The sequence below is a fragment of the Homalodisca vitripennis genome, unplaced genomic scaffold (genome assembly GCF_021130785.1).
Source record: "Homalodisca vitripennis isolate AUS2020 unplaced genomic scaffold, UT_GWSS_2.1 ScUCBcl_3968;HRSCAF=9826, whole genome shotgun sequence".
In the NCBI taxonomy this organism is placed as follows: domain Eukaryota; kingdom Metazoa; phylum Arthropoda; class Insecta; order Hemiptera; family Cicadellidae; genus Homalodisca; species Homalodisca vitripennis.
This window is the reverse complement of record NW_025780081.1, coordinates 1-26,316: the sequence shown is the minus strand read 5'-3', so window position 1 is coordinate 26,316 and position 26,316 is coordinate 1. Positions and strand designations below refer to the sequence as shown.

General features: G+C 36.1%; 1 protein-coding gene across 2 annotated transcripts in view; it reads right to left on the bottom strand.

Annotated features, from left to right (window-relative positions):
* Positions 1–26,007, bottom strand: part of LOC124372754 — a 34,331-nt gene extending 8,324 nt beyond the window's left edge. The window contains exons 1-3 of one of the 2 annotated variants that reach the window (XM_046831164.1): positions 25,963–26,007; positions 20,145–20,239; positions 12,573–12,744 (exon numbers count right to left, since the gene is read on the bottom strand). In XM_046831164.1, coding sequence (XP_046687120.1) covers positions 12,573–12,744; positions 20,145–20,239; positions 25,963–25,992 — 297 coding nt within the window. In that variant the 5' untranslated portion in view covers positions 25,993–26,007. Of the gene's footprint in view, positions 1–12,572; positions 12,745–14,173; positions 14,303–20,144; positions 20,240–25,962 lie in introns of those variants that run through there. The other variant, XM_046831165.1, reaches the window with a different exon arrangement.
* Between the last annotated feature and the right edge of the window lie 309 nt (positions 26,008–26,316).

Here is a 26,316-nt window from a genome sequence, read left to right as displayed (position 1 = left end):
TTCACACAAGAAAATCATAGTTTAGGACCGGGACTGCCACACCTGATCGGCACTCAGTTCGGCTTCATACTTATGGGAACAGCTCCTTGTGTCACCCCGACAGAGCCAGTTAGTAACTATTCGATTGCACTTTTGTCTACTCACGACAACTCGCTTCACACAGCATTACAAAAATTTTGGGTTCAAGAGGAACCGCCTATCATCAATCACAAAAGCATTGAAGAAACAAAGTGTGATGAACTTTTTGATAGTACTCATACGCGAAATGGAGACGGACGGTATGTTGTTAGATTACCGTTCAAAACAGAACCCAGCTGTTTAGGCTCATCTCGAGCAGCCGCAGAAAGACGTTTTGTATCCTTAGAAAGGAAGTTTCAAACCCAACCACAATTCGCTGAACTGTACAGGAATTTTATGAAAGACTACAAAGCAACAGGTCATATGACACTTTTGGATAAACATCACGCCGACGAACCGCACTACTATTTACCCCACCACGGAGTAATAAAGGAAAGCAGCTCTACTACCAAGCTAAGGACTGTTTTTTGACGCAAGCAACAAGACCACTTCAGGTTGGTCCTTGAACGACGTGCTACTAACTGGAAGGAAACTACAACCAGACATTTCCAGTATTTTAATAAACTTCCGCTCTCACGCTATAGTGTTTTCATGTGATATAAAACAAATGTATCGACAGATCTTAGTGCATCCTGAAGATCAAAACTTTCAGTTAATCTTGTGGCGAGATACTCCGGAACAGGAGATATCTACTTTTAAGCTAACAACAGTGACATATGGGATGAACAGTTCTCCATATTTAGCAATCAAGACACTCTCGCGGCTAGCAGAGGACGAAGGACACGCCTTCCAGGACGCAGCCTACGCATTGAAGCATCACACCTACATAGATGACATTGTGACAGGAAGTGCTTCACTAGAATCAGCTATCCAACTGCAAGACCAACTCATCCAGCTACTGGCGAAGGGAGGATTCGAGTTGAGAAAATGGGCTTCGAACGAACCCCGACTTCTGGACAGACTACCAGCTCCTCATCGTGAGACGCCTCGCTTTCTGCAGGACTCACAATCTACGCAGTTCTCTATTTTAGGACTCCATTGGGATCCAGTTGAAGATTGCTTTCACTACAATTTCAAACATCAGAGAGGTAGCTTAACTAAGAGACATGTGTTAAGTTTAATAGCCAGATTGTATGACCCGTGCGGCTTCTTATCACCACTGATAATGGTAGCGAAACGTTTTATGCAGCTCCTTTGGACACGAGGGCTCCAATGGGACGAACAATTACCGCCTGAACTAGCAGAAAAATGGCTATTGTTTGTGAACGACACACGGGATCATCTGGGTGACATCAAAATCGATCGCGTATTTCCCCTCCACGCCGCCAGCAGCGTAGAACTTCATGGGTTTTGTGACGCGTCTGAAAAAGGCGTCGCAGCCGTCATTTTTATCAAGTGTAACCAAATGAATGAGGCCCCAGTGATAAGACAAGTCATGTTGAAAACTAGAGTATCTCCATTAAAGAAGATCACAATACCACGCCTTGAACTCTGCGCAGCACATCTGCTGTCAAAATTAGCTACTTATTGCATTCAACAATTCAGCAATATTACTTTCAATCATGTCATGTTATGGAGTGACTCAATCGTAGCTCTACACTGGATAAAAACACCACCGTATCAGTTGAAAACATATGTAGCAAATAGAGTGGCAGAAATTCAGAACACATTTCCGTTACGGTTTTGGAATTATGTCACATCAAGCGACAATCCGAGTGACGTCGGATCAAGTGGCCTATTAGCATCACAATTGAAAAACCATACACTATGGTTCGAAGGTCCCCAGTGGCTAAAACTGGACCGACAAACTTGGCCTCATTTCACCTTCTTTGAAGATAAAAGGGAAATCGAGAGAGAAACTAAAGAGACTCCTCTGAGCGTATTACAAAGCTCTATTGTTGAACATTGGGAAATATTCACCAAATTTTTCCTCTTGGAATAAATTGATCAGAATTATGGCCTATATTTTAAGATTCATCAACAATTGTAAAAATGGATCTTCAACTGACAAATCAAAACTATTGTCTGTTATTGAATTGAAAACAGCTAAATAAAAAATCTTTAAGCTTGTACAGCAAACAGCTTTTTCTTCAGAATATTTGTTGTTAAAAAAGAATGAGCAGTGTAACAACGCAATCCGGAAATTGCAGCCTTTCATCAATGAGGCGGATGTTATTCGCGTAGGCGGCCGGCTAAAAAATAGCCATCTAAACTATGAGTCACGACACCCCGTGCTACTACCAAAACAACACCCAGTAGTAAACTTGATTATCGATTACTACCACCGGATACACCTGCATTCCGGACCACAGCTGACTCAGGCTCTTCTCTCACAAGAGATATGGATCATCTCTGCTCGCAGTGCCATACGTTCACGTATTTTCAAATGTACTACGTGCTTTCGTCACAAGCCTAGAAATAGAACACCACTGATGGGTGACCTACCTGCCTCTCGGGTTACACCCTCAAGGCCATTTCAGTCTACAGGAGTAGACTACGCCGGACCCTTTTGTGCGCGAGTGCATCATCTTAAAGCTCTTAGACAAATAAAAGTCTATTTGTGTATTTTTATATGCATGGTAATCAAGGCTGTGCACATTGAGTTAGTGACAGATTTAACCACCGAAGGTTTTTTAGCAGCATTAACCCGTTTTGTATCACGACGCGGTCTGTGCTCAACAATCTATTCAGACTGCGGAACTAACTTCATTGGTGCAGAATCATCTTTGAAAAAAATATTAAGTGAAACCGTGAAAGCCTCAACGGCTATGGACAAAATTTCACATTTTGCGAGTTTAAAGGGCATAGACTTTCGTTTTAATCCTCCAGCTGCCCCTCATCAAGGCGGACTCTAGGAAAGTGCCGTAAAAAGTGCTAAACACCATCTCCGAAGAGTAATGGGAGAAACAATCTTAACTCTTCCTGAATTCATGACGTTAACGGTTCAGGTTGAAGCCATGCTTAACTCAAGGCCGTTAACTCCACTCAGCGCTGATCCATCAGACCTATCAGCCTTGACTCCAGGTCATTTTTTGATTGGGACTACTCCGCTTGCCGCTCTACCGGAAGCTAACCACCACAACACTCCGACCAACAGACTACGCCATTGGCACTTGGTACAAGCCTTCCATCAGAGGATTTGGAAGCGATGGCATCTAGAATATCTTCATTCGCTGCAGCAGCGCTCCAAGTGGACATCACCACAGCCTAACATACAAGTGGGCGACCTAGTGCTCATCCAAGCTCCGTCACCACCTTTAACCTGGCCAATGGGACGTGTCATCAAAACGCATCCTGGTGCAGATGGAATAGTAAGAGTGATCACCTTAAAAACAATTAATGGTGTTCTCACTAGACCAGTTGTCAAGGTCTTTCCACTTCCTATGGAATGACAAATGTAAATAAACAGTTTTGTTTTCAGTAGTTTTGTTTGTAACTTTGTGTTAACTATGTTTTATATATTTGGTTTTATCAAATTTAGACTAAGTGTGTTATTACCATATGTATCTTATTCCATAGCCAAGATTTTATTTTTTTTCTTTTTTCTCTTGAAACCTTATAATGTTTCAAGGAGGCGGGAAATGTTAGGTTTTCATATTTAGTCATATCAATTAATCAAATTTTACGCATTAATATAGTTTTTACTAATAATTAGAATTGTATGTTATTTAGAACTGCTCTTTGCCCACCATTGTCCGATACCATTTTTATTATAAGCCATCTATTTCCACTTATCTTTGTACACACACATTGGATTGGAGTGGGGATGAACCTGCATTAGAACACGTGTGTGCGTCGGCTCCTGAATTTTTAATCGCGTTTGACGGGTTCTAATAGTTTTTTATGTTTTGAAAACTATACGTACGTGACAGTGTTGGATTACGTTACCGTCTTATCGGAACCAATAAGTGCTGCCGGAACTGTAGAGAGAGAAAAACCTAATTTAAGCCATTAATGTTCCGGTCTCCGCCTGGTCTTCGGTCAGGATCAAAGGTCAAGCGAGTGCCTCTACAATCTACTGATAAGAAAGGTTTGGAGCGCTCCTTATCTGATCCGTCCGCCTCACTTTCACCGATGCCTGGAGGTAAACAGACCCCGACTACGGCCCACCAATCCATCGAGGCGTGCGTGGGGGAATGTCTTTCTCACGCCGGCGCCGTTGACGCCCTTGTGGCAAAACTGAAGGTTGTGGTCGAGGAAGCTGTCCAGACTGCGCTCTTGAAAGCCAATCAAGAGATCAGCCGACTCAGCGAGGAGCTGATAAAACTGAGGACGGATATGGTGAGGATGGAGGTGGCGCACGCGGAGCGGGTGGATGACTTGGAGCAGTACACCCGGCGGAGCAACGTCCGTGTCTACGGTGTACCCGAGGAACAGGGGGAGAACACCGACGCCCTGGTTTGTGAAGCTCTGCCAGGAGAAGCTGGGGCTGGAGATGACGGAGGCGTCAATCAGCCGCTCCCACAGGGTTGGAAGACCTCAACCTCCAGCGGCTGACGGCAGAACCAGGCCTCGGGCAATAATCGTCCGCTTCGTGAGCCACCGGGACCGCCGAGCAGTCTACGCCGCCAAGAAGAGACTGAAGGGTACCGGCGTGGTGGTACGCGAGGACCTGACGGCGCGGCGCCAAGAGGTGTACCGGCGGGCGGTCGAGGTCCATGGGCTGCGCAGCTGCTGGACCAGCGACGGCCGAGTTATGTGGGTGGACAGCCGTGGACACAAAGGCAAGGCTACAAGGTTGGCGGACGTAAAGTAACCTATTGATTTAAAGTAGCTTAAATTAGAAGTATTTCATTTTTTTTTTTTTTTTTTTTTTAATTTAAAAACTATTTATAATTTATTATGATTTTTGTTTTCTATAGGTAAAGTAAAAGTAAGGCTTGATTTTTTTTCCTTTTTTATTATGTATATATGTTTGCATATGTATATGGTAATGTACGTGTTATTACTTTATATTGTGTTTTACACTGCACTCGGTTTTGAATAGCATAAAAAAATATGTAATAAACCATTAATGATTTTAAATAGAAAACATTATCAACACTGCGATCTACATGGGAAAATAACTTTTGTTTTTCTTTTTCATTTGTGTTAGCACAAGATCTTCTTTATTTTGTTAGTATCTTATTATTTCGACTACCGTAATTAATTATATAAATTTATAAACCTTTAGTTTTATACAGCATTTTATTATTGTATTCCATTGTTATAATTATTTTATTATTGCACCCCTATTTTATTTTATTTTATTTTCGCACAAGGAGCCGTACAGCATGTAACTGTGGCTCAGTTAAAAATAGTTAAGAGCATTATTGAGTGGATGAGTGTGTGTGTGAGTGTGTGTGGGTATGTCAGTGCCGCGGCCGCGGGCCGGGGCGGGCGTGTCGCGCCACCGTGGACTGTGGACCCAGGATAGCGGGTCCGCACAGCTATCGCCGCGCCGACCGAGAGGTCCCCCTCCCCACCCCGCCTCATCCCTCCACAGCTGATATCTTATCTAGCTCCTTAGCGCCTTACCCTAGACACTTGAAAGCCGCACATATTAATGCTCAGTCGCTGAGGGGGCATATTGATGAGATCAGAGAAATATTTCGGCCTCAAAATTTTGATCTGATTGGCATTTCGGAAACGTGGCTCAAGCCGAGTATTCGTATAAGTGAGGTGGCCCTTCCCGGATATACTCTGCAGCGGAACGACAGACTGGGAAAGACAGGTGGAGGTGTTGCAGTTTATGTCCGGGAGGGCTTGAGATGTAAACAGCTTGCGTTATCTCCATCTGAGTACTCGGCCAGGCCCGAATTCATTTTCATTGAAATTGGCTTGTCTGGTTCGGATGTACTATTACTTGGAGTGTGTTATCGCCCGCCTAGGACTGGTCATCTGGCAGACTTTGAAAATGCTCTCTTGCAACTTATGCATGGATATAGTCGAATATTGATCATGGGCGACTTCAATACTGATTTACTGAAAAACAATCACGACTATGACTATAGACAACTGACTTCTATTCTCGATTCTTGTAATCTGACAATACTGCCACTGGAACCGACACACCACACTGCCGGATCTGACACTCTTCTTGACCTTATGGTTGTTTCAGAACCACAGCATATCGTCCTTCATGGGCAACTTCCAGTCCCTGCCATATCAAAGCATGACCTAATCTATTGTGTTTATTTTGTAAATATACCTAAGGCTCAAGTTAGATTCATAAAATACAGAGACTTTAAAAATATGGATGAGGCTGCGTTTATGTCTGATATTTTGATGATTTCATGGCAAAACCTTGAAAACCTTGAATCTGTAGATGATATGGTGGATGATTTTAATAAAACCATCATGGGTGTTTATGACAAACATGCACCTATAGTGACAAAGCGTATTAGTAAAAGGCGTCCAGTGCCCTGGATGACAAACGAAATTCTCAGTCTGATGGCACGTCGCGACAGTCTGTACAGGAGAGCGAGGCGCTCCCAAGATCTTATACTTATGGACCAGTACCGTGAACTTAGGAATAGGGTTAAGCAGCTTCTACGCAATTCCAGACTGAGATACACGCGAAGTCTTTTTGAGAACAGAAAACAGTCGTCAAGCGACTTATGGCGAAAAGTTAAAAGCCTTGGGGTGGGAAAGCAACGTGAATCACATCAGGTCCATATCCCATTGAATGAATTAAATACCTTTTTCACTTCTTGTAGTCCAACTATCAACCAAGGTCAAGTGAATGACTACTTAACCTATCTTCATAACTTACCTGATCACAGGCGAAATTATCCTGAGTTTACTTTTAAGCCAGTGATACAGGGTGACGTGTTGAGGGCTATACGCCGTATCCGCAGCAATGCTGTTGGGTGTGACGGTATTCCAATACGCCTCATTAAAAATATCCTCTTTGCTGTCCTCCCTATTATTACTTTAATCTTCAACACGTCATTAAGAAGCTGTGTTTTCCCTTTTCAATGGAAGTCTGCCCTTGTCCTCCCCCTCAACAAGATCTCAGCTCCAGTGTCATGCTCGGATTACAGGCCGATAAGTATTCTACCTGCACTATCTAAAGGCCTTGAGAGAATAGTGCACTGTCAAATTACTGAATATCTGACTAACTATAACATATTAAGTGACTACCAATCTGGTTTTCGCACAAACCACAGTACTGAAACTGCACTGCTAAAGGTAACTGATGACATACGACTTGCCATGGACCATAGACAGGGCACAATTCTTACTCTCTTTGATTTTTCTAAAGCTTTCGACAGCGTAAACCACAAGTTACTGTTAGCTAAATTAAGGGTAGTAGGGTTTTCTGATCATGTTCTTAATTGGCTGAGATCATACCTGTCAGAAAGAAGGCAGTGTGTCAAGGTTGCTGACGTGACTTCGGACTGGGGGTGTGTTACTTGTGGGGTGCCTCAGGGTTCTATCCTGGGTCCCCTACTCTTTGTACTGTATGTAAATGACATTCACAGAGTTCTCAAATACTGCAGGTATCACATGTACGCTGATGACCTACAAATCTACTTGCACTTCGACGTTAACTCCATTAACGACTGCATCAACAGGATGAATGACGACATTAAAAAATATTGTTTTATGGTGTGGAAACCATGGGCTTACACTAAACCATGCAAAAACCAAACCAATACTTATATGCCACACACGTTTACGGAACTTTCTGGACCCGAACACTATTGAATCCTTAATTATTGACGGAACTACTCTACCATACTACGAAACAGTGAAAAATCTTGGTTTGACATTTAACTCGAATTTGACTTGGACGGAAGCGGTGAGGGATATATGTAAAAAAGTCTTCGCATCTGTCCACTCACTGAAACGCTTACAAAGATTTCTACCTGAACGGATCAAACTACTGTTGACAAAATCACTAGTACTTCCACACTTCAATTACTGCAACTCTGTGATGAATGACATGACGGTAGCACTTAGTGAGAAGCTGCAAAGGACTGAAAACTACTGTTTACGTTACGTTTATGATGTGAGACGAGACCAACACATTACACCGTACTATATTCAGGGAAATATTTTGAAATTAAAAGAACAACGATCAATCAAAATACTAAATTTAGTTCATTCAATTTTACAATCTGGATTTCCAAAATATTTTTCAAACTATTTCCAATTTATATCTCATGATAGTGTAAGAAGCACTCGCTCTGGTTCTCGTACCTTAAGAATGCCCCAACACAGGACTGTAGTATTTGATAGATCTTTTCAAGTGATGGGTTGTCGTCTGTGGAACTCCCTCCCCCAAGAAGTCACTTCCATTGAGGGAGATCGGCGGTTTGTGGCGGCACTGAAACGTTTGTACCATGAACGGTTGGTCGGGGCGGGTCCGTCCTAGGGGTCTGTGGGTGTGGTGCTGGCATTGTGTGTGAGGAGTGTGAGTAAGACAAACCGCATATATATTATTTATTTCAAAAATATTCTTATTATATATTTATAAATTATTGTTATTAGGTATTAATTATAGTTTTTGGTTATTATTAAAGATGGAAGTTGTAGTATTATTTTGTGTCATGATTGTATACTTATATTTTTATTTATTTTTATTTAGAAGTATCATATTTATAATTTTTTTAGTGTTTAGATTAATGTTTGATTTAATGTATTTAGTAAGGTATATTAGTGTCAATATTAATTTGGTTAATATTTGTCATGTTGTTTATTGTTCTGCTTATTGATCAGACAGGTTAAGTGTAAGAAAGGGCCATGAGGCCCTAACTTTGCCTGTTTAAATAAACAAATTTTCATTTCATTTCATTTCACACACACACACACACACACACCCACCTGCATTCCAAATCTATAGTGGTCCGATCGTCACGTGGTATGAGGTGACTTCTGCCGACCAATCAGGCGTCCAGGACGCGGACAAGAAAAGCTCCCCAAGGCATCTCTCCAGTTCTTCTTAAGACTCCGTCTCGCTAGGTTGTACGTCAACACCAGCTTTAACCAAGTTCGGGCCGTGCCCCTTTGTCTTGTCTCTTGTGAACCGCAAGCCGTTCTATGGCAGTTAACAGTCCCTTCGAGCCGGACATTATTTGGTTAACGAGCCAAAAGTAACTTTGTCGCAACGTTCGTGAGTGAACCGAAAACAGTGTCAAGTGAAGGTGGAATCATCATGGTGGAATCTTCATCCCTCAGCAAGGACTCCACCAGCGCAACGTTCCTTGGAATCAACCCAGGTCGAACTACAATCAACCCAACTTCATGTGTGTCGAGGTATCAGACAATGGACGGTGCAAGGTAACAGTGTTTCATCATTCTTATTATGGTCCTTCGCAACTAAAGACAATCTTCTTTTCAACCAAGATTTAAAATCATCAACTAATTCGGACATTTTTGGACAATTTAACAGAAGAAGAAAATCATTTTAACACTTGTATTTTGCTCTAATTGTGTGCCATTTTTTCCTAATATTATATTTTGTGATCTCATTCGTATTTTTATTTTTCCCAAACAACTAAGAGTTATTCCTTAGAAAATCAATGTATGGGCTCCACCTGCTCAGCTATCGAAGTATGAGTTTTTAAATATTAGACATTTTATTGGTCCTTCGAATAATTGCTGTCCGCCAGGCCGGATCTAACATATCTTTGGGTCCTTCTGACCGGATATTATACAATAACATTGTTTAAAATACTCTATGTCATCAGGTAATATTAGAAAAGTTGATGACAAATCCACATAGTTTTCGTTTATAGTAAAATGTTATTTTGTACACCAATTGGATCTTGTAAGCAAGTAACTTCAGCATGATGTGTACAATGTCATAAACAATTCATCTCGTTATTTCAAATTACAGTTTATATTTTTGTACTACTGATGTTTTACAATAGTGATTACACGAAACTGGAATTAGTTCAACAGTTAGGTCTGAGAAGGCTGATGCACCTGTTTATTTTATTTTCAAAATGCTACCAATTCCTTAAATCATTTTGGTGAACAGTATACTACTATCAGGTTTACATCTTTAGTTTCACTACACAAATACAGAATAAAGAAAGCTTTATTCATAAACATCAAGTTTAGAACAGGTATCAAATTTAATACATAATAATATAAATGAAAATCAATACAATGTAATGGAAATAAATTGTCTTCAGTTCTTTGTAAGTTTTTAATAGTTGTTGTGGCTATTTGCATGTTCAAGGAATTCACTGATTAGGTAAATTGATTTCTTCACAAGCCAGGAATACAGTCAAAGGGTATTTTTAGTCCTTTTTTAGTTTTTTTTCTTCAATTGTCTTGAGCTTGATAGGTAAAGCATTATATAATCTAGCTCCAGCATATGAGGGTTTCTTTGCGAACAGAGCGGTCCTGTGAGCAGGTAAGTTGTAGTCAAGTCCATGTCTTGTTGTTCGACCGTGACGATTGTTTCTTGTCAAGTTTAAGTTAGCATCAAGCATGATGACTTCAAGTATGTAAAGAGATGTGATGGTCAGTAAATCTAGGTTCTTGTATGCATCTCTGCAGCTGTCCCACGGTGCAATGTCAGCCATTATTCTTACTGCCCGTTTCTGAAGAACCATGACTCGTTGAAGGTTGTTGTTTGAGGATGCTCCCCATAGTACAATTCCGTATCGGACTCTGCTCTCAAATATTGCATGATAAGTTGTTCGGGTGGCTTCCGGGGTACTTACAGATTTTATTCTTCTTAGGGCAAACACTGCTGTGCTCAGCTGATGACAGACACAAAGAATCAATATGAAAGCTACAGGAGAGAGAGTCATCTAATGTGAGTCCAAGATGTTTTGTGTAGCAAGAAATTTCAAAATGTGGGAATTGTTATTTTGTCCTTGTTTTTTCAAACTATGATGTGTTGAATTTTTGATTCATTGAAAACTAGGTCATTTTCTAAGCAATATTGATGGGCAATGCTAACTGAAATGAAGTTGTTAATCTCAAGAAGCTCTGTGGATTTGTGAGAGGTGGTCAGAACAGTGTCATCAAAACTAACAGAGTTACATTTAATCAAACAAATGACACATCAAGCTTTCTAGTGTGACGTAGATATATAAATAAAATGAATAATGAGTCTGAGTGGCAGAGATAGCAGTGCTTCACCATTGAGTGGGTCAATCTGAGAAACTCCTAAAGAGTGTAGCACCAACCATTAGAAATAAATCTCTCTTAGTTATTATCTTCATTAGTTATTATAACATGAAATATTTACTGTTGGTTACAAAATAGTCACTGTATGCTTTAAATATTCAAAACTAGGGAGTTCTTTTAAGATGATTAATACATTAAAAAAACAAGTTGAATTTAACTAATATAAGTTAACGATTTATATTTGAATTTAGGAGATTTGCCATTGTTAAGTGTAACAATAAAGAACTACATATTGAGGGTCAAAATCTATCATTTTCTTTAGGAGCCAAAAAACTCTGTCATATAAGAATAAACAACATCCAATTTATGACTACATGTATGCCAATGAATTCACTACAGTCTAAATTTAATAAGGAAACCTAAACAACATTATAACAACCAAACAACCTCAGACAGTACAAGTTGTAAACTGTGAGATCCAGAGATAATCGGTAGGATGGAAATGTTTGCCCTTTCCCCTCCATCTCTCGATCATTGCTTTCTTGTTCTCTTTATTTCAGATGACAATTCGGGATACCACAGAAGGTGGTAATATTTTTTTCTCCAGTCTTTCACCTTTCCTAGTGCATTGACATATTGGGTAGTGCTCTTGGTTATACCCAGTGACATCATTTGGGTACACTCTCAACAGTCTTGACTTAAAGGTATATGCTTAGTGTTTAACATATAACATTCTGTTGTCAAATTAATATTATAGCGAGTTCTTTGCCACACTTTTTAGTATTTAATTTTTGTGTGTATGTTTATGTCATATGGCTTTCTGACATCTGAAGAATAGGATAGGCATCAATCAATAAAATGCAGTGTTCAATTTTTGTACCATACACGAATGGTAAATGTCAAAAATCCTCTTATCCTTTCAAATGATCTGATGTTAATAACAAACTTCAAACAATGAATAAACTATACTGTCTAGAAAACTGAAATACTTGTGAAGATAATGGCTGGGTTACATATGTAATTTACTTTGACGATGGGCTCCTACTGATGATTGACATGAGAATTCTGTTCGTACTATCCATTTAATAACTAATCAGTCTTACTTTTTCTGCTTCTATTTTCCCACTGTTGACTCTGGCTATGGGAGCATTAGTTGTGGTGGTTTAGGACAGTGGTGTAATTAAGACTTGGTTTTGGGGGAATGAATCTGATTGAAGAGCACACCACACTGGAGGATAAAGAATAAATCTCAATAAATCAAAATTTTCATAAATTTGAGTTTGAACAAATAAAGCTGGAAAAATTTCTGTACAACTCGAAATATTAAAATTAATTTTGAATGTGCATTATTTTAAAGCTATACAATGGATAGCGTAAGAATTACAAAGATACACAATAGCAATATAACAATGCCATACCATTATCTTTTCCTTGAGAAGACTGGATATGGAATTCATGGAGTTTATACTGGTGACGGAGTTGGCAGGGGAGTTGTCTGGAGGGATGTCCAAAATCTCATCCTCAGAGTCCCCGCTGTGATCCACTGGCGGAGGTCTGATGGACTTCTTCCTGACTGTTCTTGTCGGCATTCTGGAGACAGAGACTGATTTATGAGCAACTACAGAAGTAATGCGAATATATTGACCAATTTCACTAGTACCAATTTTAAGTAAACTTTTTGAAAGTTGTATAAAACATCAACTAAATTTATATTTTAGCCTAAACAGTATTTTTGGTAATAAGCAGTTTGGCTTTATTCCTGGTCGAAATACAATTCAAGTGGTAGAAGAAGTTGTCTCTAGAGGTTTAATAAATTTGGAAAATAAAAAATTAATAGATCTCGCAAAAGCGTTTGACTGTATTTCTGAATTATTTCAAATAAACTGTTTTTACTGTTGTCAATTCCTTTCTTGGCAATAGGAAGAGAATGGTTGTCCTGGTGCAGGATGTATCTAGTTTTAGAAATGTAAGTGGTATGATGCCTTTAAGGTCTGTCCGTGGTCACTACCTATTTGTAAAAGCCCATTAATGATTTTCTAATTAGTGTTGAATTGGTAAGTTCCTGCTTAATGTAACTGAAAAAATCATTCAATTCAATCTTTGTTAGCTCAATAAATTTTCTATTAATTATAACATAAAAATAGGTGCTTCGTCATTTCAAACTCATATATATATCATGCCTTATTTTGACTGCCTCAAATTAACCTTAAATTATTAGTTTTTAGCTTCATATGAATAAATTAACAATGCATTTTACAGGCTAAGGCTGTGGCGTATTAGAATATATGAACTTGTCAATTCGTGTAGGTTACAATTTTATATTTCTTGACAATACAATGGCAACGCATCAATTTATTGTTACTTTTGTACTTTTTAAGACATTATTTAAAAAAATAATGCATTCAAAAAATCTGTCATACTTTGAGGTAGAGGGAGCACCGAATACATCTCTGAGTAAAATATGAGAACAAAAACTGTGCTTGTGGACACTTCAATTTTAGGGTCCTTATACTTAAAAATGAGAGAGTTAGCTTTTTATAAACTTCATGTACAGCATATTTAATTTAAGTTACCAACATGTAAAAACTTAAATTTTTTACTACGATTAGGGTAGTTAGAATTACATTTTTATATCATAATTCATTTTATCTCATCAAAACCACTTTAAAAATATTAAACATTACCTATGCTAAAATATAAAATTCCAATTAGACCTTCATAGGATATACTCTGTGGAAAGGACACAAAAATTAGCTTTTGAAATTTTACATTGGTATGCAGTTTCACCTGCCAATAGTACAGTTAAAATTTTTGCCCATTGTTCTGGAACAAAACTGTTGCATCTACAAACAATTTTTAGAATATTTTTTGAAGTTATACTAATCTTAATTCAGGATTTTATTACTAAATACATATTTACTTATTAGTAATACAAGAATGTTTACAAATTAGGCCAGCGTTTTACAAGTTAAATAATATTTTATCACCCATAATAAAGTATAAAGAAACCAGATTTTACCTTTTATCCATGATATTTCAGAGAAACCAGTTCCAGTCCCAGTAGTAGCCAGTGAAACAATAAGAGATAATATTACTACTCTTTAACCTCTATTTTGTATCCACTGATAAATACCATGTTCTAGATAATAATTTTTGCTAGCCTCCAAAAAACATTGTAAAAAATATCATTAATTTAGGAACTCAGTACAGTATGCCAATCTATAGGGAGTGTTCCAGAATATTATAACCATACTTTAGCAAATGATTACATGGGTTCAATTAAAAGATTATCTCTTACCATATATGTTACACAAGAGCAATAACAACACATCATTTTATTACTATTTTCTTTACAGTTGACCTTGAATATTTAGAGTCAACAGTTAAAAGTTAAATTATCATTTAGCGGGGTTTCCCCGCCTTTAGTGTAACGTTTTAGTTTGTAAACTTTTATGTTATTTTACCTGTTTCAATGGCTTTCTGTTTTTAATTTAACTTTAAATTAGAAAGAGAAGAATTTCATATTATAAAGTTAATTATAGAATCAGAGAGTGAAAGTGCACGAGATGATTTTGATGTTGAGAAAATATTCAAGGTGTAAAGAAATCCCTGCCCGCTCGGGTTGTTGTGTTACTAATCATACTGAGAATAACATGGTATTTTAATCTATTTTATTCATAAATTTTACTTGCCTCAATGACTATATTAAATATATTAATGCATAGCCTTTAGTGCAATACCAAGGATATTTATTTTACTGTTTAACTACCCCTTATTTTTAATACCTCAAAAACAAAAAACTGAAAGTGAGGATATTTCCGCTGAGCATGTCAATATATGATTATTTTTTATGTGTGTCACAGAATGTTAAATTAAACACTCTGACTTAATTAACCAAACAGTTATGATAAACTCAAATGCTGTATTTATTGGTTACTGATTTAAAAATTAAAAATGAGACAGAATAACTGACATGAATAGCTAAATTTAACATTGAGGAAACTGTATGTTTTCTAAATTTATTGTGGTTAGTCGTATACAGTTGTCAGATCAGCCCACACCAAAATAGACCGATGATGATGTTGTGTTTCAATTCTCACTCAACACCCAGGGTCCAACACTGTTGCCAATTTTACATGTGTGAAAAACTGTTGATCCGTCTCAACATATGTTATAATAAAACAAACATTACGAGATGTGACCATGAACAAATCATGTATGTTTAGAATCCATTCATGTAAATCAAACAGGCAGTATGTGCCCATATAGCCACGTGATAGCGGGGAACAGTTGGTGATCAGTAGCAATGTGGCAACACTGCCCCAAATATCATTGGACTATTTTGGTGCAGGTTGCTCTAGCAGTAGAACGGTTCAAGCTAGTTAAATACACATCAGATGAAGGGCTAATAAATAAACTATCAATCCTGGTTGCACCAGGCAATAAAATAATTATTTACGTTTTTAATCAGCTGTATACATGGATAAACTAGCCTGATAGTTTTTTAGCCTTTTGAAATTTAAATTATAGTCTAGGAACTGAGGCCAATTTGCACTGTATAAGTACAGTGCCTAAATTCAAAACCTAAATTCTTTGCAGATGAAGAAGCCAGCAGGCTTAAAGAAAACTTTCTAAGACTACAACATCAGTTTGAAACAACAGGGGAACTCGACGACATCAAACAAGACGCAGCAAATGCGAAGAAATCCTATGACCAACGCTTTAAAAACTACTGAGAAAAGAGGCCTCCGCCAACTTCATAGAAAGAGCTGACAACAAGCCCAAAGCCATGTGGAAAATAGTTAATAATGCCCGTAACCAAAACAGGAGCTCTACAGATAACATAAAACTGAAAATAAATGGACAACTTTCACACAACCCTCAAGAAGTCGCCAATCATCTGAATTTATTTTTTGTTAATATGGCAGAAACAACACTACAAAAAATCCCAGCGGATGAGAAGAAGGAATTGGAATCTGTGGAACCACATGAAACAGCATTAATGGAAACAATGACCAAAACGAGCATCAAAGAGGTTTAAAGATACAATTAAAAACCTCAAATTCAAAAATTCAGCCGGTATTGATGAAATTTCTTCCAAAGTATTAAAATTTTGTGCTGACGAACTAGCCCCCCCATTGGTTGCCATATTCAACAAATCTTTTAAAGAGGGTCAATTCCCCTCAAAATTAAAAATTTCGAAAGTATTCCCTAAATTTAAAAGTGGGTTGCAAAACATGATGCAAACAACTACAGGCCAATTTCACTGATTTCAACATTTTCAAAATTATGTGAAAGAATTGTTCTTCAAAGGACTCCTGGACCATTGCGCTCAGCACAATCTCTTAAATGAAAACCAACATGGATTTACAAAAGGGAAGTCAACTACAACGGCATTGATCAAAACTAATTGAATCAGTGACAGACAGCAATGAAGAGGGAAAATTGACCACAGCTTTGTTTCTTGATTGGCGTTTGATTGCCTCAGCCACAACATCATTCTGAAGAAATTGGAATTGCTTGGAATCAAAGGGACAGCAAATAATTGGTTTGAGAGCTACTTAAAGGGTCGTACCCAACTAGTAGAGCTCTACCACTCATCAAATGGTATCACAAAGGCAGTCAGATCAAAAGTCCTTCCAGTGGTGAGAGGTGTGCCACAAGGTTCCGTATTAGGACCAGTGATTTTCATTCTCTTTACCAATGATCTACCCCAACACCTAGGGAAACTACTGCACACCTCTAATGTATGCGGACGACACTACCTTATTTCTGACCCAATGTTCAGCAGATGGCCTTGCGGTCTCATCTTATACAGCTCTCAACATGGCCATCCAATATTGCTATGGAAATGACCTTGTAGTAAATCCATCAAAGGACTAACCAGATCGCTTTTGGAAGGAGAGCATCAGAAGTCCCAACCATTCCAGATGTCAGTATTGAAGATCATTTAAAATTCCTTGGAGTAACAGTGGATACCGAACTAAATTGGATTAATCACGTCGACAATCTTAGTAAAAAACTCAACACTGGTCACTTTGTCATCAAGCAAATTCTTTCTCTCAGTAGCCTTGAAACAGCAAAAATAACTTTACTTTTCCCTTTTTGAGTCTCACCTGCACTATGGTCTTGCTGCCTGGGGTGGAAACTACTGCTTCAAATCTCCAACGGATAAATTATCATACAAAAGAAATGTATTAGAACACTGGCGGGACTACAACCTCTGGAGAGCTGTAGAGAGGCATTCAAGTCTCTGAGGATTCTCACTGTCATTTCGCTTTACATTCAAGAAGTAATAATGTACGCTGATGGGGAGAATCTTCCAAGGACCAATGATGTACACCACTACAACACCAGAAAATGTACACCTCTACAGCCTTCCTGTACATCGTCTGAGGCTTTATGAGCGAAAAACCATCATATATGGGAATGAAGCTCCACAATCTCCTACCACCTCACCTGCTGTCCAAAAGAGGAAAGGAACTCAAGATAGCACTACATCAATGGCTTCTAGACCGGCCATTCTACACACTGGAAGAGTATCTTCAAAAAACCTTTTCCTGATGTTAATGTATTTAATGACACTGTTTATAATCTCAAAGATTGTAAATAAAGATATTCTCATTCTCATTCTCATTCTCATTCTCATACACAACCTGGCTTTTCTTGAAAGTAATCAAATAATTTGTTCTAAGAGAGAAATTGATCATCAGCCACACTAATTTTGTTGGAGGTTATAATGGGAGGGAATATAAAGAGTTAAAAACATGAAAAGATCATTTTTCTCAGACTAGTTTTTTCCTATTTTGATACACTTCAGTCGTTAGATACATCAATAATAGTTATACAGTAGAGTCCTAAAAGGGTAGCCGACTGCGAGAATGCAGGGTTTAAAAAAACCATAATGTAACTGAATGTATTATTTGTTTAAGCATACAACAGAGAATAAACTGTCCTAATACACTTAAACAAAGGAAAGTATGTACTTTATGAAGGTATAATGAAAATTAACTGTAAAAACTGGCTAATTTTTAAAAAGAAATGTGTAATGTCCTTTTGTTTTATGCGTTGCAAAATATGTACTTTACGAAGGCATAAAGCTGTCTATAATGAAAATTAACTGTAAAAACTGGCTACTTTTTTAAAAGAAATGCGTAATTTCCTGTTGTTTTTTATACTGCATTATGCGTTTTGCTGCCTCATCACGAAGACGACGAAGGAACAGTAAGTCCATCACCTTGTTGTCATAATACTGAAGGACGGTTTGACAGCCTTTAGTCCCTCACTTTGTGATAATTTAAGAGCTTTTAAGATGGAGACCTAAACTTCAGGGTGTGGCCGAGTTATCCGAACTGCTGGGTTATCGAGTTCAAGTTTACAGGACTTTACTGTATCATCACTAGACAATTAGATAAAGAAACTGAAAGTCACTACTTAAGGGTCTGTATATAGTTAGCTGATGCTGATTTAACATTTATTTAGGTGTCTATGGTTAGTTTTTAGTGTTCTAAGAAAAATATGATCTGAGAAAAATTACCATTTCATATTTTTTTCAGCCCAGCTGACGATCTATTCTTTTTTTGGAAAAATTCCTGTACGACTGATTTCAAGAAAAACAGGTTATGAGTTTAAACAATGCAAATTGGCTGTCTGCTTCTGGACTGGTAGCAATCCGTCGTTATTATTATATTTATGTATAATAAATATATATACATATACTAGTTTTTGGATTGAGCCCATAATCACAATAACAGTATAAATAACTTATAGATACAATAACAAATACAATAAATAAGTGAAAGAAATGAAATTAATACAAAAATTAAATTAAAACTATGGGATTTATGTGGTAGAAAATTTATAGAATGTATGCAAACTTGTAATACTGAATTGCACATTATTCAGTAAATATTGAGAACCTTTCTCATAATTAATTAAAATCTGCAATTCTTTTTTCGGCGCTAATTGTTTTTAAATATACAATTTTAATAATATTTTAAACCCTTCATGTAAATAAATTGATTTAATAAAATATTCAGCAAAATTGAATTAAATTTTGAACTGAACCTTATCTATTTAAAGCAAACATAATTTTTAAGAAAGTATCATCTATACTGAAGATTTTGGTAAAATCTTCTTGTTTTTCTTCTTTAAAATACAAACTTTTATTAAAATGTTTTATTTGAACAAAAAAGATAAATTTAAAGATAAAGTGTTATGAATCTGATCTCTTTCTAAACCGTAACCCACTGAAACTACAAGAGATGTCAGTATCAAGGCATGACATATTTAAAATTAAAACAACTTAAAAATTGGTTTAGACTAGTGCTAATGATGTTGGATCATAAAAAATATTCAGGCAAACTGACAACAGTTTTCATTTTATTGAGTCTATAAAAAATTTAATTTACAGATCCTACATGATCTCACCATTCATTCATTGCCTTATGACTAGTTCAGCCTTTTGTTTATGCCTTTTTGTCAATGGAACAGAGAGGTAACATGATTTTGTTCCAAACACTTGTTTCTGTTAAGAGTTTAAAACTTTATCAATAAAATAACATTACATTTTGGGATATATAGACCTAATCTCTTTGTCAGATGAAATAAATCCAGGTGATATTGCGAACAAGCTAAAGCAAACAAATCACACCAAAGAGCTATAACAAAGAATAATCAAGAACACAGATTATTATCAAGTTCAGTTAAACCATAAAGTAATATGCCTAATCTATAACTAATTGCAATTATAATTCCAACAACATTGCCCAGCAAAAGTACATTTACACGTACCAACTAGAATATTTAGCTCATTAATTTCTGTTTATTGACGTAGAAAACATATATTTTCTCTGTTACTGTCCAACTGTTCATAAATTTATGATTATACCATATTGAGCTTTAGAATTAAAAATAAAAAATTCAAGCAGACAATGAAGTGTATTATCTAGAGTTTTTCTAACACCTTCTACTTGGATTGTTCCACTTACTTCTGTTCAGGCTCACTCTCCTCCTCAGTGACTCCGCCGTCACTGAATGTGTCACTGGTATCGTACCCATCATGCCTTACTCGCTCTGGTGTCAGCTGTCACATATTACATTTATTACTCTTTATACTACACATTAGACAATAGGAACAAACAATGTGATGTAGCATCACCATGATATTAATCTAATATCTTTATTTCTTAGACTTTTAAGTAGCCTAACTAATGGGTTTTCAAAGGAGCATTTGCTATCTCGTCAAGTTACAAGTGAATATCTTCACCCACCTTCTTTGAGTTCAAATTAATCTTTAGGTTCATACCAATGTAACATCTCCTTCCAGAACAGATATATATATATATATATATATATATATATATATATATATATGAGGTTTTTAAGAGGTTCTTTTCTTGCATTTAAACCTCTTAAAAATATGATTTTTAAAGTTATTAGACTTGCATTATCAATGTCATAACTGATGTATGGGTATTAAACACACCTTCGGAACGAGATAAATTTGGGAGGTACAACAACTTTGATTTTCATCACATTACTGGATGTGACAAGAGACAAACACTGCACATGACCAAGGGCTTATCCAGTAATGATTTCAAGGGAGGTTATCTTGATTTTAATTTTATCATTACTGTAAAAAGTAATACTGTAAGTAAGTAGCCTATAGTAAATCCGTCACTGCACTTTACTATAGTGAAGGCTAACACTACATCCAATTTAGAGTTGAGTGAAGATCCTACTTCAACTCAGCATGCAAGAAATAATCACCAGCAAATTGATCTGTTTTTTCTACGTTACATTTATAAAATATCTTAAAAACCAAATTTTGGCAAGTTTCAAAAAAAGCTGTTTATTGAAAATATGAACCATGGCACTTAAAAGAAGAGTGAAAATTTTATTATTTTATCTTAAAAGTAGACAAATTCATTTTTATGGGACAGGATAATACTTTGCTTGGAAATGAGCAATGGCACCAACTCCATAGGGCCTGTGGAGCCCAATCCCCCTTGAAAACTTGTTTGGGAAGGTGGAACCCCCATATAATTAAAAAAAAATAATTTATATTTGGTTGACGATTGTTCGTTTCCTCGGAATCGACATATACCAAAGAAGTGTAAAATACAACTAAGCCAGCTCACCACACACTTTTCAAACCCCCAAAGAAATACTACTAAGCTATTTACATGGAAGTTTGTTAAATGGTGCAATCTTGCATTACTGAGAGGTTTGCATAAACTGGACTCACACAGGCCATTGCATTGAATGAATGTTGAAACTTCTAACAGAGGTGAAACAAATTTTGAAAAATCAACAGTTTTTTTAAAATGACCTACACTGCACTTACACCTAAATATTTTAGCCAATATTGCTAATAAAATCAAACTAGTCTTAAAAAACATGCATGATGTAAGAAAGTACATTGCACATGAGTTGGTGACTAGAGGCCGAGTGGTGCGGACGTGATCAGATTGTGCTCCTTATCTCTATTCAATATGAGTGATTGTGCACGTTGCAACGATCCCTTACCTGAAACCGATGAATATGCTAAATGTTCTGTGTGTGAAAGTTTATTACATTTTGAATGTGCCGATATACTCGAGTCTACCTGGAATCGAATGGGGTCAACAGAGGCGTGAAAATTGGAAGTGTAGCAAGTGTACTACTGCAGGTAAAGGAAAGGTTGCCAAGGCTGTAGCTGTGAGTAATAAATTACCACTAGACAAAACTACATGCAGAGTATTTAATTTAAAATGGAGGAAACAATTAAATCGCAATTTGCAGAGTATGGGGATAAATTTGGTCAGCAGTTAAATGAATTTAAACCATCAATGGAGTTTTTCTCTAACAAGCTAGATGAGTATGAGGGACAGGTAAAAGTTTATTCTTCCGAAGTTAAAGGCTTAAAAGAGTCACAGGATATGTTAATGAAGGAAAATGAAAAGCTAAAGAAAGAAATTTCCTCACTTAAATCTCAAATGGAGGACATGGAACAGTATAATCATAATAGAAATATTCAGATAGATGGAATACCTGAGACTAACAATGAGAAGGTGTGTGATGTTGTGCAGAAACTGGCTGATATTGTTGGAGTACAAGTAAACTTGCAAAGTGCATAGAGTACAAGCTATGCATAGATTACCCACTAGGCGTGAGGTGGGCCCCAAGCCTATAGTTGTTCAGTTCTCCAACAGACGGACCCGAGATTTGTTTATTAATAAAGCTAAACAGTTGAAAGCGAAATCAACTGACTTTGATTGGAATGTCCCATTAACTAATGTGTACATTAATGAACATCTTACCCCCTTCAATAAGAACCTGCTCTATAACGCAAAGAAGTTGAGAGAACATGGCTGGAAGTATGTCTGGACCAGGGGGGGTAAGTATTCGTTAAAAAGAATGAAGGTGATAGAGCAATTCGTATTACATCGCTTGATAGAGTTAATGGGCTACTGAACGTAAATTCCAAGGAAACAGCGTTGTAAACGATGTTGTGTGACTGAGTAGTTAAAACTATATAATACTCAATTTTCATGCAAAGTAATTCTGTATGTAATGAACCTTGTTAATTTTGGAATTTTTGTTTTTAAATATTCGTAGTTTAAGAAAACATTATGATGAACTATGCATTTACCTACAAAATTTAAAAGGAACATATTATTTAATTATATTAACGGAAGTCTGGATTAAGAGTGGAGAGGAGGATAAATATCAATTGCCCGGATATGACATGTTGCTACAACCAAGACCGGATGGGCAGGCAAGTGGTGACTGTGTGTATTTTGAGTCAACAATGCGATACTCTTATCAGCTGATTCTACTGCCACAGCTGAGGTAATTAGTGTCGTGGTCAGTGTCTTGCACAACAATAACAATCTTCAGATAACTGTGTTCGGAGTATACAGGCAGTGTAAATTCACTTTTAATCAGTTTCAGGCCGATTTTGAAAACATTTTAAGTAAAACAAGTAATCCTACAATTATCAAGGGGGATATGAATGTATGTTTATTAAAAAATAATAATTCAACAAAAAACTATCTTAATTTAATTTCAGCTTTTGGATTTAAAAGTTTAATTAACATTCCAACTAGAATGGTTAATAACAGCGAAACCTGTATAGATCATGTCCTTTTAAGAAATTCAATACCATTAAATGTTGACTGTAACGTTGTTAAGCTCACATTACTGATCATTATGCTCTGAATATATCTATATCTAAGTTATTCAATGTTACTGAACGACCAAAATACTGCAAATTGGTAGACTACAAAATGTTACGAAGGCAGTTGCAACTAGCTAGTTGGAATGATGTTTACGATGTAGATGATGTAGGTTTATGTGTATCAAATTTTTACAAAATTTATAATAAATGTTATGTGTCTTCTTGTACGTTAAAGAAATTAAATTAGTAAATGTAGAAAGAGGAATGTATGGGTCACAGATAACTTGGTACAAATAATCAATAGGAAAAAATTGCTTATATAAGGAATACTGTAAAAATAGATTTAGCATTAAGAAAAGAGTATAATAATCTTTCAAGGTATGTAACTGGGCAAATTAATAGAGCAAAATTGGATTATTATTCTTCATTGATTGACAATATTGTAAAGGTGACTCCAGGAAATACTGGAATGTTATTAAAGGCATTGTTAAAAACAAAAGGAGTTCTCTTGTCACTATAAGAATTAATGGTAATTTAGTTGAGGTTAGTGGTAATGAGTATTTAATTGCTAGTGAGTTTAATAATTATTATACATCTGTTATTCCTGAATTAAAAAAATATAGTATTTGGTTATGACATGTTTATGGAAAACTGCAATATTGAAAATGAATTAGTTGGAAGTTTTAATTGTACTTCCTTGAACGTGGTCAATTCAGTCATGTCAATAAAAGACAAACGTAGTACGGGTGTGGATGGTATTAATATACGTACTGTTAAAAAAAATCTTGATGTATTTGTTCCTCTATTGTGTAGATATTCAAAAAATCTTTAGAACAAGGAAGAGTACCTGATGAGTTCAAATTGGCCATTGTAGTCCCTATTTTTAAGTCTGGTGATAAATCGGAAGTATCTTCTTTCCGCCCAATTTCCATTATTAGTGTAATAGCAAAGATATTTGAGACAATAATTAAAAATAAAATACTTGATTTCTTTACTCAAAGATCACTCTTTTCTGGTAATCAGTATGGATTTATTCCTGGTAGAGGGATAGACCTAGCAGTTGAGAAACATGTGAGTTCTATTGTAAATGCATCAGATAAATATAAATATACAGTGGCTGTTTATCTAGACTTTCAAAAAGCATTCGATGTATTAGATATTAATTTGTTGTTGAATAAATTTGGGAAATTTGGTTTCGGTGGATTGGCTCTTTCATGGTTAAAATCTTTTTGTATAGGAAGAAAGCAAGTTGTTAAAATTAATAATGTTATTATTAACATTATGTGATCCATTGGCATTGTACTTTGGCACAGCTCAAGGCGGAGTCCTGGGACCTCTTATGTTCCTTGTGTACATCAATGACTTGTTAGAATTAGATATGTATTCGACTGTGTTTGCTTATGCTGATGACACTGCACTAGTGTGCTCTGCCTACAATAAGCAATCACTACAGCTTAAAATTAAAAAAGATCTAGATAAGGTCTCTCAATGGCTGTCAACAAACCGACTTTTGATAAATTCTACTAAGTCTAAGTGTATAGTTTTGTATGATTATCACCTCACTAATGAGCATTTACAACGGGAATTTAATTTGATGTGTCATAAGCACCAGTGTAATTATAATTGTACTTGCAGTAATATTGAGGTAGTTGACTATGTAAAGTATCTAGGCATGTATATAGATAAACACCTTAAATGGGACCATCACATTAATTTTTTATCATTGAAATTAAGAAAGGTAAATTATGTTTTGTATCACCTTAAAGGTTTTGTAAGAAGTGACCAATTAATGAATGTTTATCTTTCTTGGTTTGAAAGTCTAATGAGGTTTGGAATTATTCATTATGGTGGAGCCTACAATTCTTGTTTAAAATCAGTTATTATGAATCAAAGGCATGCTGTGAGAGCTATATACAATGTTAAAACGCATGGACAGAATGAGCTACCTTTTTAAAGAAAAGAATATATTAACATTTGAGCAACTTCATAAGTATTCAGTAATCTTGTATATTACAAAATTTATTTACCAATTGGACCTTAGAGAAATTAATAGAGTCACTAGAGCTAGTCAACAGATAGTTTTAAGAGTTCCTTTCTTAACTAAAGAATCAAGTAGACACCAGTTTTGCTATTTGGGTCCCAGAATATATAATAACTTCCTGCTGCACTATGGCGATAGAATTATGTTTGAAAAGACACCCAAGGTAAAGATGAAAGCACTTGAATATTTGAAAAGTATGCCAGTTGAATAAACCTTAAGTATTGTTAATTGTTATCTTGATCCAAATTGTTTTTGTGATACGTGCTTGTCTATTTATTTTTTCTTGTTATGCTTGTGTTTGTTATATTTTGTATATTTTATATTTGTTATGCTTTGTATATTTGTTATATTTTGTACATTTATTATATTTAGTATAAGGTACTGATCTATCTAGTAGTGATCTATTAAGATTAATGTAATTATGACACGTTGTAACATGTCTACATTTTTTTATTGTAAAAATTTCAAAAATATATCTTTTATTAAGGATTATGTATTGATTATTGATTAATTTTTAATTTTGTGTTTATTGGAATTTTAAAGAGGAAGAAAATCTAACCTTAAGAAAATACATTTTTTTAAAGAATCCGTGTTCAAAACATACCATAAAAAGAGCTCGAAGTCTGTCAGCCATTTTCCATGAGTGCAATGATAAGAGATAAGCTAAGTATTGATCACAATAATTATGTTCAAGAGCTCTTGAGTGAGGTAGTTATAAACCTATTTGTACTCTCAATATTTTAACTGCTCTTAGGTACAGTCTTAGTTACATGACTGTTTGAAAACACAATACCAGAAATCATTATTTTATTCTTTTGAAGACTACAACTTAAAAACTAAAACTATTTTTTTAAACACATGATTACGTGATATTAAGTTGTCTAGAAATGGTTTACTACAAATAATATACTTGTCAAATCTATATATAAATAACGCATATTTCTCAATCAAAGCTCAG